General features: G+C 36.5%; 1 protein-coding gene and 1 long non-coding RNA gene across 2 annotated transcripts; one reads left to right on the top strand and one right to left on the bottom strand.

Moving 5' to 3' along the window:
- The first annotated feature begins 663 nt into the window (after positions 1–663).
- LOC140929729 (uncharacterized) lies at positions 664–1,695 on the top strand. The gene is made up of 2 exons (XR_012164780.1): positions 664–982; positions 1,364–1,695. It is a non-coding gene; the product is annotated as an uncharacterized lncRNA (long non-coding RNA).
- Positions 1,696–11,523: 9,828 nt separating this feature from the next.
- LOC140929728 (uncharacterized) lies at positions 11,524–13,324 on the bottom strand. Its single transcript, XM_073379445.1, has 3 exons — positions 13,175–13,324; positions 12,249–12,514; positions 11,524–11,789 (listed from the first exon to the last, which is right to left on the bottom strand). The coding sequence occupies exons 1-2, from the start codon at positions 13,315–13,317 to the stop codon at positions 12,265–12,267; spliced, it is 393 nt and encodes a 130-aa protein (XP_073235546.1). The 5' UTR covers positions 13,318–13,324; the 3' UTR covers positions 11,524–11,789; positions 12,249–12,264.
- Positions 13,325–14,018: the final 694 nt, after the last annotated feature.

The following is a 14,018-nucleotide window of genomic DNA, read 5'->3' as shown; positions in this document are numbered from 1 at the left end:
TTCATGTAGGTTCAGGTAAAGTTGTCGAGGTTCTAATCTAGAATATATAAACAATTGCAAACAATACGAAAATTCTTCGTTAAAATAAAATAATATATTCTAAAAATCAAACTTGATAGACTCTGCCTGAAAATAAGAAAATTCCTGGTTGATTATTTTGTAAGCGCACGTTTTTCATGTATCAATTGTTTCTTCCCCCCGCAGGTACTATGTTACTCAGTTGAAAATAGATATTAGTAAATATTAATATGTTAAAGTTATGTAAACTTTTTGTTGAATGAAACTTGTTCACTTTTCTGGGTATGTACTGCACTTTACAGTGCAGTTTAGTTATGAACAGCTTTGAAACTGGATCGTGTGCGTTTTTAGGCAAACAAACTCACTTGATGTCTGGAAAGTGAATCTATAAAATCTTTTCGATAATAAGATTTCTCGGTCATCGTACAACCGACGATTGCGTTTAATTCTAGGTAAATCAATCGAATTAGCTTTTGATAGTTCAACAAGGTTTAGTTTCCAGTTTGATTTTTTCGATCAATAAATACAGCTTGGATCCACCCGAAAGGAAAAATGATTTGCGAAGGAATATAAAAATTTAATATGATATAGTAAAATTAAAACTAAATACCGAACATCCTTTACATTTGCCTTACTGTAGGAATGAAGATACAAACAACAGAAATGGAAACAACGAAAAAGAAGACGAAGAAGACGAAGACGAAAACGTTTATGCTGTACAGCAATTAGAAGATGATGACGAGGAACTGGAAAACGAAGATGAGAATGAAAACGCTTTGACCAATCAAGGAAATGAAGTTGAAGATCCTATCTGGCCTCTTCTCATTGGTCGCGCAGTATTTAGACGTTTCCGCCGACGTAGAGGTCGGCGCGGGGGCTGGCGTCGCCGACGCAGAGGCCGTCGCGGGGGTTGGCGTCGCAGACGTAGAGGCCGACGATGGGGTTAATGATTAAGAGATCCAATGTAGGTTGATGTATCTATCTAACCATCTATGCATCCATCCATCCTTGCATCCCTTTCGCTGTCCCCCCTTTCTTTCTGTCTGTCTGTCGGTCTGTCTATCTATGCCTTAAAGAAATATATAGACAGAGGCACACTGGCGGCCCAGAGGTCCCTTTTTAGGGAAAAAAAGACCATCCGGCACCCAGAGTAAAACGGAGGCTTCGTACGATTTTTTTTTTCGCACATCTACACTTTCTATTCGTCAGTTTTACCATTTACCTGTCGGGAACCAGTTTCAGTGTAACCACTCTTTAAGCACTTTTGGGGGCAACGGCGTACAATATAGCGATTTCACTGAAACGGATAATAAATCATATTTTATTTTTATTTTTTTTATTCTAGGTTTGCCCAAATGTCCCCTTGAAGGCCGATTGACTGGACATGATTTAAATTCGCCGCTACACTTCAGTAATTCACAAAGGAAACCAAATCAAATTTCAAAACAAATTAGACAAGTAAAAGACGTGTAATTTAGTTACGAATATAAGGTAATACAGAAAAGACGTAAACAATCATAACTTTTTGCACAACGTTCTGACTTTTTTTTTGACCGCGTACTCTTGTTTGTAGGCTCTCTCTGACACAGTTTTTCATTGGGTATAGCCTAGCACATTTACTATCATGATATATATGTTATTGAATTTTAACTGAAAATAATAAATGTCATTTAATGAGCTGTTGATCAACTATTCAGCGTATAAGGGGTTCCTACTTTTTGCTAATATAATGGAAGGAATTAACGCTGCTCTTACGCAAACCAAAGCGAAAATATTATGAAAATGAAATTGATAAAGCTAGACAAAAGATAAAGCAAACAGGAGAGTTTTGGGGGATATTGGTAACAAACGCAAATCCAGATCGAGCCTGCATTCTGGATGTAAACATAATGAGTCCGATCTTACCGAGCCTACCCAGATTGCTGATAAATTTTGTTCTTAATTCACCAATATTGGAAAACCGTTGGTCCACCAAATTCCAGCAACTTTTCACAATCTGCCATATCTTACCTAAACGATTATCCTACTATTTATTTTTTTTGCATCCAACGATAAAGGAAGAGATGTTAAAAATCCAACACATTCCAGGGTGGAAAAGCTCCTGGTTTCGACGGGATAAACAATGTTTTACCTCTATTTGTCCCTGACAATATCAAAATAGCCAAAGTAATACCCGTTTACAAAAAGGATCAAAATTATTTACTAGTAGTTACAGACCGATTTCAATATGACCCTGTTTTTCGAAATTTTTTGAAAGTATTATTTTGAACCGTTTCCAGGATTTTATTGATGAATACTACATACTTTCTGGTCTCCAATTCAGTTCCAGGAAATGCCATTCAACCTGTTTGGCAACGATTAACCTGTTCGAGAATAATCCTTGGGCTCTTGGTGATAAAGAATTCGCTATTGGAAGTTTCCTCGACTTGTCCAAAGCATTTGACACTGTTTCCTCGAAATTCTTTTTGAAAAGCTGTTCCACTATGGCATACGCAGAGTTGCCTTAGACCGGGTGAAAAGCTGTTTCAACGATTGAAAGCATTTTGTTCAATTCAATCAGTCTTGCTTTGGCCATTATAAAATCACATGCGATGTTCTCTGATAGGACCCTTGTTCTTTCTTCTTTATATAAATTACATTTGCAAAGTTCTAATATTAATATTAAAGTTCCTACTGTTTGTGGACGATACCAATGTTTTCTAATCCTCTGATTGACTCGGCAAATTTCGAATTTACCAAAATTGTTATCTGGTTTCAAGCATCGCCAAACAAGCTCTCTTTGAATATAAAAAAGGCTAATTGTGTGTTGTTTAAGCCGCGACAACGGAATTGCTCTTCAGCAAATCGATTGCAAAACAATAGATCGGGTACACCGAACGTCCTTTCGAGGAGTTACTTTTACAAACCAGCTATCTTAGAAAACACACATTTGCATTGTTGCTTCAAAGAAAGCCAAAACAATTGGTATAATTCATAAGTCCAAATACTTTCTACCCAAGAAATCTTTTCTTTCGCTTTACCATTCACTTGTTTATCGTTATCACTACAACCTAGACTGGGATTCAACTTATAAAACCAATTTTCATTGGCCCGTTCTTTTTCAAAAACGCACTGTTCGAATAATCGGCAATAAAGATTATCGAGCTCTTTTGGAACCTAGTTTTAAAAATTTAAAAATTTGAGATCAATTCTTTACGAACCGGTATTTTTATGTTCTCTTATTGTAACCATCTATTGCCTTCGACTTGACAATCTTCTCACATCTGGTTCTCTTGTTCATGATTACAATACTCGATTTGCACAGACTCTTAAACCAGTTCAGTATTTCCTACCAAGGCCCACTCTCTTGGAACTCTCTAAGCAAACATTAACCTAAAATATGTCATCATCCTTACCCTCCTGTTTTAGAAGCAATTTTTGTATGTAATTAAGTTGTATTTTTCCTGTATCTTAGTTTATACTGTGGTTTATTTTGTAAATCGCGTCTTCTTTCCTCTAATGTTATGTCAACTTAAGCTAATCCAGACACAGGGTCCAGAGGAGTTTCGTGTGAATAAATGAATTACTTATTTAACGTCTCACCTCGAAAAATGTCTATACCTGTCGCTTAGTACGATTAATTAGCCCAATAGGATCTTTATAAATCTACTGTAAACGATTTCTTCGCTTCTTATCTGATCCAGATCGACTTTTGAAAATCAATAACCACAAGCCATATCCTCGCTGGCGCACGGCACGTCGCCCGAAGGACCGAGTAAAAGAAAGGACAAGGGAGGAAACTTGTACCTCGTGACTTCGTTCACTGTGAACCGCATCACTCGGTGACGGAAGTGAATGAGACCGGAAACGCAAAAGCAACAGACCGCTGCTAATTCGAGAATCAAAACATCAGCCGCGGAGAGAGTTTTAAAGATCTCACAGACCTATGCGAAGACAACAGAGTTTTAATTGAAGTAAAGATCTTTCAAGATTGGACATTTGTTGTACGTGTCAACAGTCTTCAATGTCTTAAGCAGGTTTTGCCTGTGCGAAGGCTTCCCAGTAGTCGCAAAACGTACAGCCAGACTCAAGAGGTAATATAGTTGGGACCACCGAAGAATGGCACAGTTGTGATGATATTACAGTTGCCTTGTACGTCCGCTCTACTCAGTGTCACGTTTTATTGCAAGAGTACACACGACCCGTAAATCTCTATCCGTAATAATGTAACATTCTCCAAACAAAACTATTGAACTGGGCCCAGCGAGATAAAGCATTGCAGAAAAACGTTACATTCACGGACTAAAGAAAATCGCTTAGTTATTCAGATCCAGAAGGCTCTTTGGAGAAAATTGGAACCCTTATTCAGCCGTAATAAAAAGCTTTACGCCTCCAAAGAGGTCAAAGAAAATGCGCTTGCATCAGAGGGCAAATCCTGCCGACCAGAAACAATAACCACAGTTAATCGATATGTGTCATGATCATGACCTCTCAGTGTGAAACATGCGGCTAAAATCCCCGCTAAAATCACATTTGCTCAGTGAAAGTGTAGAACCTTCCAGAGCATAATCTACCCAGCAGAAGAAAAAAACTTTATTGGAACGAGCAGCATTTTGGCACGAGGCGAAAGTCGTGTAGGCTTTCCTTTTATTGCTCCGATCTTGAGCACATTTACTTTACTACGTCATTTCCGTCCCCATCTGTTGTGGTGCACAGGGAACGAAAGCGCTATCTCGAAGCCGTAAATTTCGGTCGCCGAAAATGAATTTGAACGCTTCTTTATGCCGTTTTCCAACAGTATTTGGAAGATACATAAGAATTCTAGATAAGGTTAGTAAAATCAGACGATTTCATTCAATTCCATTTGAGTTTCAGGGATTCGAAAATCGGCCCCAATTTTGTTTCCTCCCTTTCCGTATTTTATACTGTAAGCCGATCTTGCGAGCCCTCAGTCTCTTGGTTTGCGGTCTATAGAATGTGTAACGAAACTGTAACGCGATCAAAATAACCCATTTTTTCAGAGGTTTTCGTCGGGTTTTGGTGTTCTAACGACAAACACATTTCCTCTGGACCCTGTGATTCAGAGGGAGCCTTGACCCATATAAATCCCAGGCTTCCAGTTCAGGCTTCCCAGTCACCATATTTTTCTACATTTGTCTGTATACTTAACCTGTAATGTGACAAAACAAATAAATAACTAGCTAAATAAAAAAATAATAAATAATAAAACAAAGAAATAAATAAATGATAAGTTGTTGTGGCACGTGTTTGAAAGGGCTAGTATAACCTTTCTCACGATGGTCACTTTGTGATTAATAGCAACGTCTTAACCGCCTGCGATTTGTCTTCATCAGGTGATGAAATTGTCCATTTGTAGAGTAAGTGAGGCGTCTCAATTCCCTGTTATCTGCCTGAATTTGTTGATATATATATATATATATATTTATATTATCTGAGAGCCCAAACGTTTGGCTAAGAATTATTAAGAAATCGACGCAGAGAGCGAGAGGTCGCTAGTTCAATTCCCAGGTGTGAACTTAAAAAAAATACTTGTTTTATCTTGTTCTTTTCCTTTTGGTGTAGATTCCGTTAGATTTAGGCTATGTTCACACTATACCGGAGGCTATCCAGCATAGTGTGAACATCTATCCGCTCTGTGATTCTCCACCTTAGAAATCGGCGTGGCGCAGCCTCTCTCCGTCACTGAAAACGCACCGCAACAACCGTTCTTGTGTGTGAACAGAAGCCCTAGCCGGTATGATTTTCGTGGCGGCGCAAAAGTTACCCGGTATCGTTTAAACATAGCCTAACTGGAATACTAATAAAATCGAGCGCTGATGGTGGTAAAACGAGCGCATCGTCAGCCTCGGTTGTCTTAGCTTGGTCTGATGATGATCAGGGACCTTATGATTGTTTGATGGACAGGAAAGTTGCCTCGAAGGATGAAAGGCCAAAAAAAAAGTATGAATACGTCATGTACAACGGAAAACAGCCTTAGTCAAAGGCGATTTGTACTTCATGGTTTACTGCAGCAAATTGAGCCTCAAAGGTGAAAGTATTTACACTATTTTTACATGTAGTTAAAAGAAAACTTTTTTGAGTTTAAAACGTGCTTTATGAATTTATAATTCAAATATCGCAATATTTAAGATTGTAACATGACATATAAACGCAAGGCCTGCGTTAATATAAACCAGAAACAGAGAAGATTTCGTGATAAAGACTTATATTCTGTTTTCATTGCAGGTGGACTTGTGGCACGGTGGCTATTGCTTTCAACAGAGATGCAGTTGAAGCACTAGATAACGCTGTCACACGAAAAATGTGAGGGACGTTCAAGCAGAAGAAACTGGAGGATAACGTAGAAAATGTGATTTAAAGTTTATTGTGGAGTACCGTAGTATCCCTGCGATGGATAAAAATGTTTTATTTCAAATTATCTCAGCTGTGTATGTACGTTTTAAAGTCAACCGAAGGTTGTAACTGTTTCAACATGTTTCTTGTATCTTTTCAACAGGTATTTGACCATTTGTTCCGTAGCAAATGAAGAGCATCGTGAATCATCATAAATCAGGCAAATAAATCATTTTAATCCAGCAGGCGGCTTGAACACCCAGTTACAAGCCAGTTTCATTGGTAAAGCCTTTTTTTGAACATTCTTAAAACTTTATATCAGCTTTTTCATTAATCATCGTTTATTTAGTATTTAGAATTTCGCAACAGACACTTAATTCTTTTTGACTTGATAATGGCAATTAGATTAGTTGAACGTCGAAACGTTGTCGTTTTTTAACGTTAATATTTTTAATATGAAAGTACATTTGCACAGTATTTTACATCCAAATGTTTAAATATTATGTTATTTTAAATTTGTATCAACTCTTTTTTTTCCTTCACTTTTTTTTGAAACGTTATCCCTCTTTTAATTTTCGGAGAATCCTTCAACTAAGCTGCAGTAAAGAAGCATTAATTGTTGCTTTTTGTGTGAAGAAACGATCAAAACCGGTCAGTCCTTCGCGCTTCTAAGGCTAAGATGAAGGTGACGTTTATTAGTTGCAAAGTGGTTTTTTTTCGATATTGATTTGCATCCTCATACGAAATGGTTCATTTAATGTATTTAATAAGATCAAGACTGAAGTAAATTTTAAGAGGTCGGCACCGATGGAAGTGTGAAATATATATTTAGTATTATTATTATTATTATTATTATTATTATTATTATTATTATTATTAACGACAAAATAGTCCAACTCTGTGTCTGTTAACGAAGTAAATAAAGGTATATAGGGATGAATAAACAGTTATGCCAAGTATCATTTATACATTTATGCCAATTTTATCAAATTCCATTTTATGTTATCATTATGATTATTATTTTATTTCTTATGTTATCTGGTGAATGTATCTACCTGATTATCTTTGTAATATACATGTGTTAGGCTAAGGTTTTTTTTAAAAGTGTTCATGTTTATGAAAGGAGAGTAGCCCTAGAATGGGAAATCAGTTTCCCCCTGCCGCTATCCCGCCATCTTTTAACGTACCTTTTTGTTATTTTTATTGTATGGATAGTAAAGCATTATTAAACTTGAACTCAATCTTAAGTTAGGTCGAAAAGGAATTAATTTGCTTACTATAAAAGCTTCAAATATCCCAACAACTACATAATTTTGAAAAGTTTTATTTCAATCTGGAATCTTGAAGAAAAGTCTAATGCTGATTAGCTTAAGAAAACAGTATTGCAGATCAACTTAGGCTGTTTTACTGGTTGCTTGTTTAATTTGCTATTGCTCATTTTACTGTTCCCTGTCAATTTCAAGCAAAGGGACATTTGAAGTGCACGAGTAGCACACTTTGTACATTTCTTTGCTGTTGTTTTGTACGACTACAATGTGAAACATCCAGAAGCTTCCTGGTTACACGTTTTATGGAGGAAATGTCGTACGTGTTCTTGTTCACTTTTTTCCTCTGTCGCTCATTTTCACCCAGGTGGCCGCTAGCATTTCTCATTTTCTCATCGCCCCTACAAAATTTCATGCTGTTCCTCCAACAAAAAATTCCTCCTTTGTTTTTTCTATCTCGCTCTTGCTCTTTTTCTCGTTGAGCTTCGCTGGCCTGTCGCCTTACTTTCTCTTTTTCTCTGTCTTTCTCTTCCCCTATTTCCCAATTTGTGGACATGACAATTAATCTAAACTTGACACTTTAGACAACAGGATACTGTTTAGTTGTCTCTGCTTCACATGACGCGGGCAGCCATACGCTTTCCCGCCAAAATAACCTGACATTTGGCATCGGCTTACATGAAGTGGGTGTACTTCGCCCGCTGGCATGGAGCTCCGCTATAAATTCAATTGAATTGATCTGTTCCAAATGTCTGTGGGAAACTCTGCTTTTTGCAACATCTTCTGACTTTGACATCGATATGTGTTCGAAATATGAAAATAGTATCGTAAAAATAATTATGCAAACATTCATTGTTCTGATCCTCATGTACTCACTGAAAGGAAGCAAGATTCTAGGAACGTGCTTAAAGTTTATTTGAATATAAACAGTATTCAAAATAAAATCGAAGAGCTAAAGGAACTATTCCGATCTTTTGAAAGCTCAAGTTTTGTTCCTGTCTAAACAAAGATTTCTAATTCCTACACTAACGATCAATTCAGAATTGAAGAATACCAATTAAATATTTCGAAAAGATCGTTTTGAAGATGGCGGTGGCCTGTAGGCTTACATCTCATGTGCATTAGGGTCGAAAAAGATGAAGTTGCCCAAGGCATTCAAAACCATCGAAGTTCTGGCATCGGAAATGAACATTGCAGGCAAAGAACTCCTAATTCTAGGCATTAATAGAACTCCAAAAGCAAACAGTGAGGATAACTTTCTCAAGCTAGATTTGTTTATGTGGTCACCCCCGTTAAAGCATGTTGTCGTCGTGGGTGATTTGAACCTTGAAAGTATGCGCTTGGACAAAAGAGAGGGAAAATTGTTGATTGATCTGGAGGAAATCTACAATTTCAAATGTCTATAGGCCTATATATACGCGGGTTACACCAACCACGCAAACACTTATCGAGGTTTTGCTGTCTAATAAACCTTATTATTTCAGACCAAGCGGAATAATAAATGCTAGTTTAAGTGATCATTTCATGATTCATGGTATTATGTACAGCAAAATGACAAGGATCAGGAAACTGGTACCAGAGAAGACCAAGCGTCTTTTTAAATCCCTTATCCTTCTTGGGTTAAACTATTGTTCAATTGTATGGTTATTCATAAGAGCATTCGACAAGCGCAAATTGAAACAAATTAATGCCACACCTGATGCAAGAAAATGCTGGCGAGCAGCATTTAATGACAATACATTAAGTTACGAGAGCTTGTTGAAAAAGGCAACACTACTAACTTTTTATATAACAGAAGACTGCAAGATTTGGCAATTTTGATCTTTTAAGTTAAGAATGGAATATCTCCAGATTATATTTCCGGCTGAGCTGTTTCAAAGATCGGACACCGTTACTATAAGCTACGTAATTCTGACATTATAATTCCTATAGATTAAACACGATAAGTTTTGGTAAACACTCCATCAGACAATATCTTGGTCCGTATCTATGACGTAAATTACCAATAGCCTTGAAAGAAAATTAGGCAAAAGTAATATAGCCGGTCACTTGAGGGAAGACAAATGTGGGTCGGAATGCACCTTATGTAGCTCTTAAATCTTTCTTGCTTTGTCTACAAAAATTATTTCTTTCTTTCTTCATTTATTTTTCAACTGTTATTATTTTATTTTATTGCTGTACATGTTGTACATATATGTCTTTTATTTCATAGTGTCCCCAATTAGCTTCATAGCTAAAGACCTGAAACTTAAATAAAGTTTATTATTATTATTATTGTTAACAGCTGAAGAAACTGCTGTTAACATTACCCTTTTCAGAACAGGCTGTTTTTGATTCCTGCGACCGTGGGGAGGCTTCTAGAGCCCTTCTCTATAACTTCACAACCGCTCATGCTACGACCACCGAAATTACACAGGATAATGTACTTATTTTTTGCAACATCCAGGCATAACATAATTGATACAAAAAATGGACACGAAATTCGACGTCATATTGTTGAATTTATGAGCAAAATCGAAATTCCATCTTTTTTTCCCTCCAAGCGGGGGAAAAGTGATGTCATGGTGACGTAATTCATAGTTAAAGAAGGGTCTGAAACCATCCGCCATCTTGGATTAGACAGTTTAATTGATGAACTGTTTTCCATTTTAGGGACTGTGCAATAATTATCAGGAGGGGGGGCTAAAACCAGAGGGGGGGCATTACATAAAATGGCTGCCAAGATAGGGGGGCTCAAAGTAAAATCACTCATTTGACGGAGGGGAGGGCTTAAGTTTTATTCGAAATGTAAATAAAATTAAACGCAATAAAAGGTTCTCAATACAGGCATCATGATAGACTGTAACAAATATCAACACGAACAGTTGTTAAACGATTATTGAAAATATTCCATCAAAATGAAAAGCAAATTCACAACTGATCAATTTTAACCCGTCTTCTAATTAATTGAGCTGATCCTATGTAAAGCAAAAATCATGAACTTGTTTTTCAGCTTCCCCCATAAAACAATGGGAATCAAACAGATCTCGTAGACAAGCTTTGTCGGTTTTTGATGTGGCAAAAAGTAATGTTTCTTCATCGACTGAATCGATTTGCAGAATTCCATATATATGTGGCTCATAACAAAGTTCAACAGGCTCTCCTCTTTTTCGTCTGTTATTTGAAGCGTTCAATCTCCTGTTCTTTGATTTTTTTTCTCTGCTCCTTTCTCTTTCTGGCGTCAGAAATTTTAGATTTTGAGCCAATGTGGTAAGCACCCCGGTACTTAGCAAATACTTTGTCTAAATCTTCAATCAAGCGATCAACATCCTTCTCGATACTAGATGTTACATAATAACGTTTGTCATTATTGAAGTTTTGATGGCAGCTCAGTCCAGTTTTGAGTTTACCAGTGTGGTGGGGGGGGGGGGGGGGGGCGACGTTATTTTTAACATAACAGAGGGGGGGTTAGAACTAATTTTTTTGTTTTAGAGGGGGGTACTGTCTAAGTTTTTGCTAGATAACTCTAGTTTTTCAGCCCCCCCTCCTGGGGGGCTGAAAAACTAGAGGGTGGCTCCCAAAGCCTCCTCCGGTCTGAAGAGGGTTAAGGATGAATTCGTTAGCAGCATGCAAGTATAGCCGACGCATTCATATACAGGATTTTTTCTCGTTTTTTTACCCAATAACAGCAGAAAGTTTTAACAGGCACATGCGTTGGCTATACGCTAATGCTGCAAATGGATGGCATCATCGATCATCTCATGATGGAGACCAGCCGTAGGCGGTCAAGAGTTCGCGATTAATAAAGTGACTACATTGTCAGAAAGGATAAACGAGTCCTGTTATACACAAACCACAGTGAGTAATGCCTTCCATTATCTTAGCCAACACAAAGTTACACTAGGACACAGAAGAACTCGACAACTCGTTCAATTGCATTTATTTTATTCAGTTTAATTTCACTTACATATCTTTTGTAGTAAGTTTTGTTATATGCATGATAAGATATTAAGTTAATGTAAAACTGTTTTATAAAATATAAACTTTTTAACGTAAACGATTTCTAGACAACTACAAGAGCAAACCATATTTTGCACAAGAGAGTTTACGATAACTAGATAAATTGCTCGCTGTTTGATCCAGTCATTAAATCCTGTCCAGGCAGTCGCTTTCAATAGGTACGTTTGGGCAAACCTAGAAAAGGTGCAAGAAATAATAAAAAAAAATTAGGGAGAGCAAAAATGTAAGAAATAAATGAAATAAAAATGATAAATAAATAATGTATTATTCGATAATAATCGCTAGGTAATGTCCCTAAAAGTGCCTGCATTTAGTGACTGATTTTTGAAAAATCAAAGTGATAATAAATCGATTTCTTACGTGTCGTTGCAACTAATAAAAGAAATATTTAATGACCTGTTCTCATTCTGTACTGTTAAACGAGAATGAAAAAAAAGGAGAAGAAGAAAAGACACGTCTTCCTTTAAACAGTAAAAACAAAATTGTGGAGATGTGAGTAAAGAAATGCACTCCTCTGTCCAGATTACACTTGAAACAATGTACAGATGAACAGACAAACAAAGGTGAACAGACCGACAGACAAATACAAATGGATGGATGGGTAGATGGGAAGATACATTACAGATAGCCTACTTTTAACATTCCGGCGTTAACCCCATCGACGGCCTCTACGTCTGCTACGCCTGCGTCGGCGGAAACGTCGAAATACTGCGCGACCAACAAGAAGGGGCCAGACAGGTTCTTCAACTTTATTTCCTGGATTGGTCAAAGCATTTTCATTCTCATCTTGGTTCTCCACTTCCTGGTCATCATCGTCTACTGGTTGTACAGCATAAACGTTTTCGTCATCGTCTTCTTCTTCTTGATCGTTTTCGTTTCTGCCGTTTATACCTTTGTTCCTGCAATCAGGCAAATGAAATTGATATTCTATATTAAATCCTAATAATATGATATTTGATTTTTGCGTAAATCCGAAGGTTTTTTTCCAGTGCTTGTTGCAAACTTTATTCATTCATCCAAATTATCAAACTGTAAACTATACCTTTTTATTTAACTATCCGGCAAAGGCTATAATTATAATTGTGATTTACCGACAATTAGACGATTCTGCGTGGTGAACTTAGCAGACTAACACAGGTACCCATAGCCAAAATAATTAGTTATGTGTTTTGCTGGCGATCAATTTAAAGAAGTTTTTATCTAGAGACTCAACAAAATTCAAGTACAGTATAACATAATTCATAAACAGAAATTTAACCTTGTTGAGTTGATAATAATAATAATAATAATAATAATAATAATAATAATAATAATAATAAAAATAAAATGTTTTGACAAAGTTAATAATAATAATAATAATAATAATAATAATAATAATAATAATAATAATAATAAAATGTTTTGACAAAGTTTTTTTGTTTGAAGAATGTACAAACAAAAGCATGTACTACACATTTAGGAGACTAGGAATGATGGCATTTTAATATACTACGGATAAGCTAAAATTTTCTTCGGAAGTCTTTCATTAACATGATGCCAAGCCTACGTTTCTTTCTTACCGTTCATCTTCGTCTGCTTGGATGTCCCTCTCAACTTCGTTCCTTTCAGCATCATATGCTTCAGCAGTATCTTCTTTGAATGGAATAGCCAAGCTGAAGGCCAGTACAAAGCCAAGCAATGCCAACAGAATTAGAGTCTTCATCTCCAAATCTTCTGCAGTTGACGACTGGTTCATGGAAGCGCACGTCGTGCTTTTATATGCTTTGTAACCATCGTATGTATTGCAATATTTTGATTCAAAAGAAATATCCAGGATATCTTTCTAAAATTAACATCATGTTTGAAATTTAAACATCATATTTTGTTACCAAGACATCGAAAATATTATGAGGACCTACACTTAAAGCTCTGTAAGCTACATAAAAGCCAATAGGTACATATCCTTCTTGACTAAAAGTGTTTCCTGTTGTAAATGTCGTATTTTAACCCCTATTAATAGTAATCTATAGTAATCAGTTGTTTAATTTATTTAAAATTGCTAGAAATATCAAGGAAGTTATAAAGGCTTTAAAAACAGTTTTTGAGAAGCCGTGACTGAGTATAAGTCATGGTTCATATTTTACACTTAACCCACCTGAAACTACACTTAACGCACCTAAAAAAGGAAGAAGGAAAGGAACCTTTCACCCCTGGCCAACAAATTTCATTTAGTGCTAATTTGTTACACCAGACAGAGAGATATTGAGGTTTGCAAAAATAGGACTCTGAACATTTATTTTACCCGCATCATTGAGGTTTGTCCTCATCCGCAACTGAGGGCGTAGTAATATTGTTGCCGATTTAATAATATTATTGCTCTATTTTTATGTAGGCGTGCCTTTATTATTTCCCCCTTTTCGAAGT

The sequence above is a fragment of the Porites lutea genome, chromosome 3, assembly GCF_958299795.1.
Source record: "Porites lutea chromosome 3, jaPorLute2.1, whole genome shotgun sequence".
NCBI lineage: Eukaryota > Metazoa > Cnidaria > Anthozoa > Scleractinia > Poritidae > Porites > Porites lutea.
This window is presented reverse-complemented; position numbering and strand designations above follow the sequence as displayed.

Coding starts and splice junctions, on each gene's coding strand:
- LOC140929728 (XM_073379445.1), bottom strand. CDS start 13,317: ATGAAGACTCTAATTCTGTTGGCATTGCTTGGCTTTGTACTGGCCTTC. Junction 12,515..13,174: donor CAAGCAGACGAAGATGAACG/GTAAGAAAGAAA, acceptor GCCTGATTGCAG/GAACAAAGGTATAAACGGCA.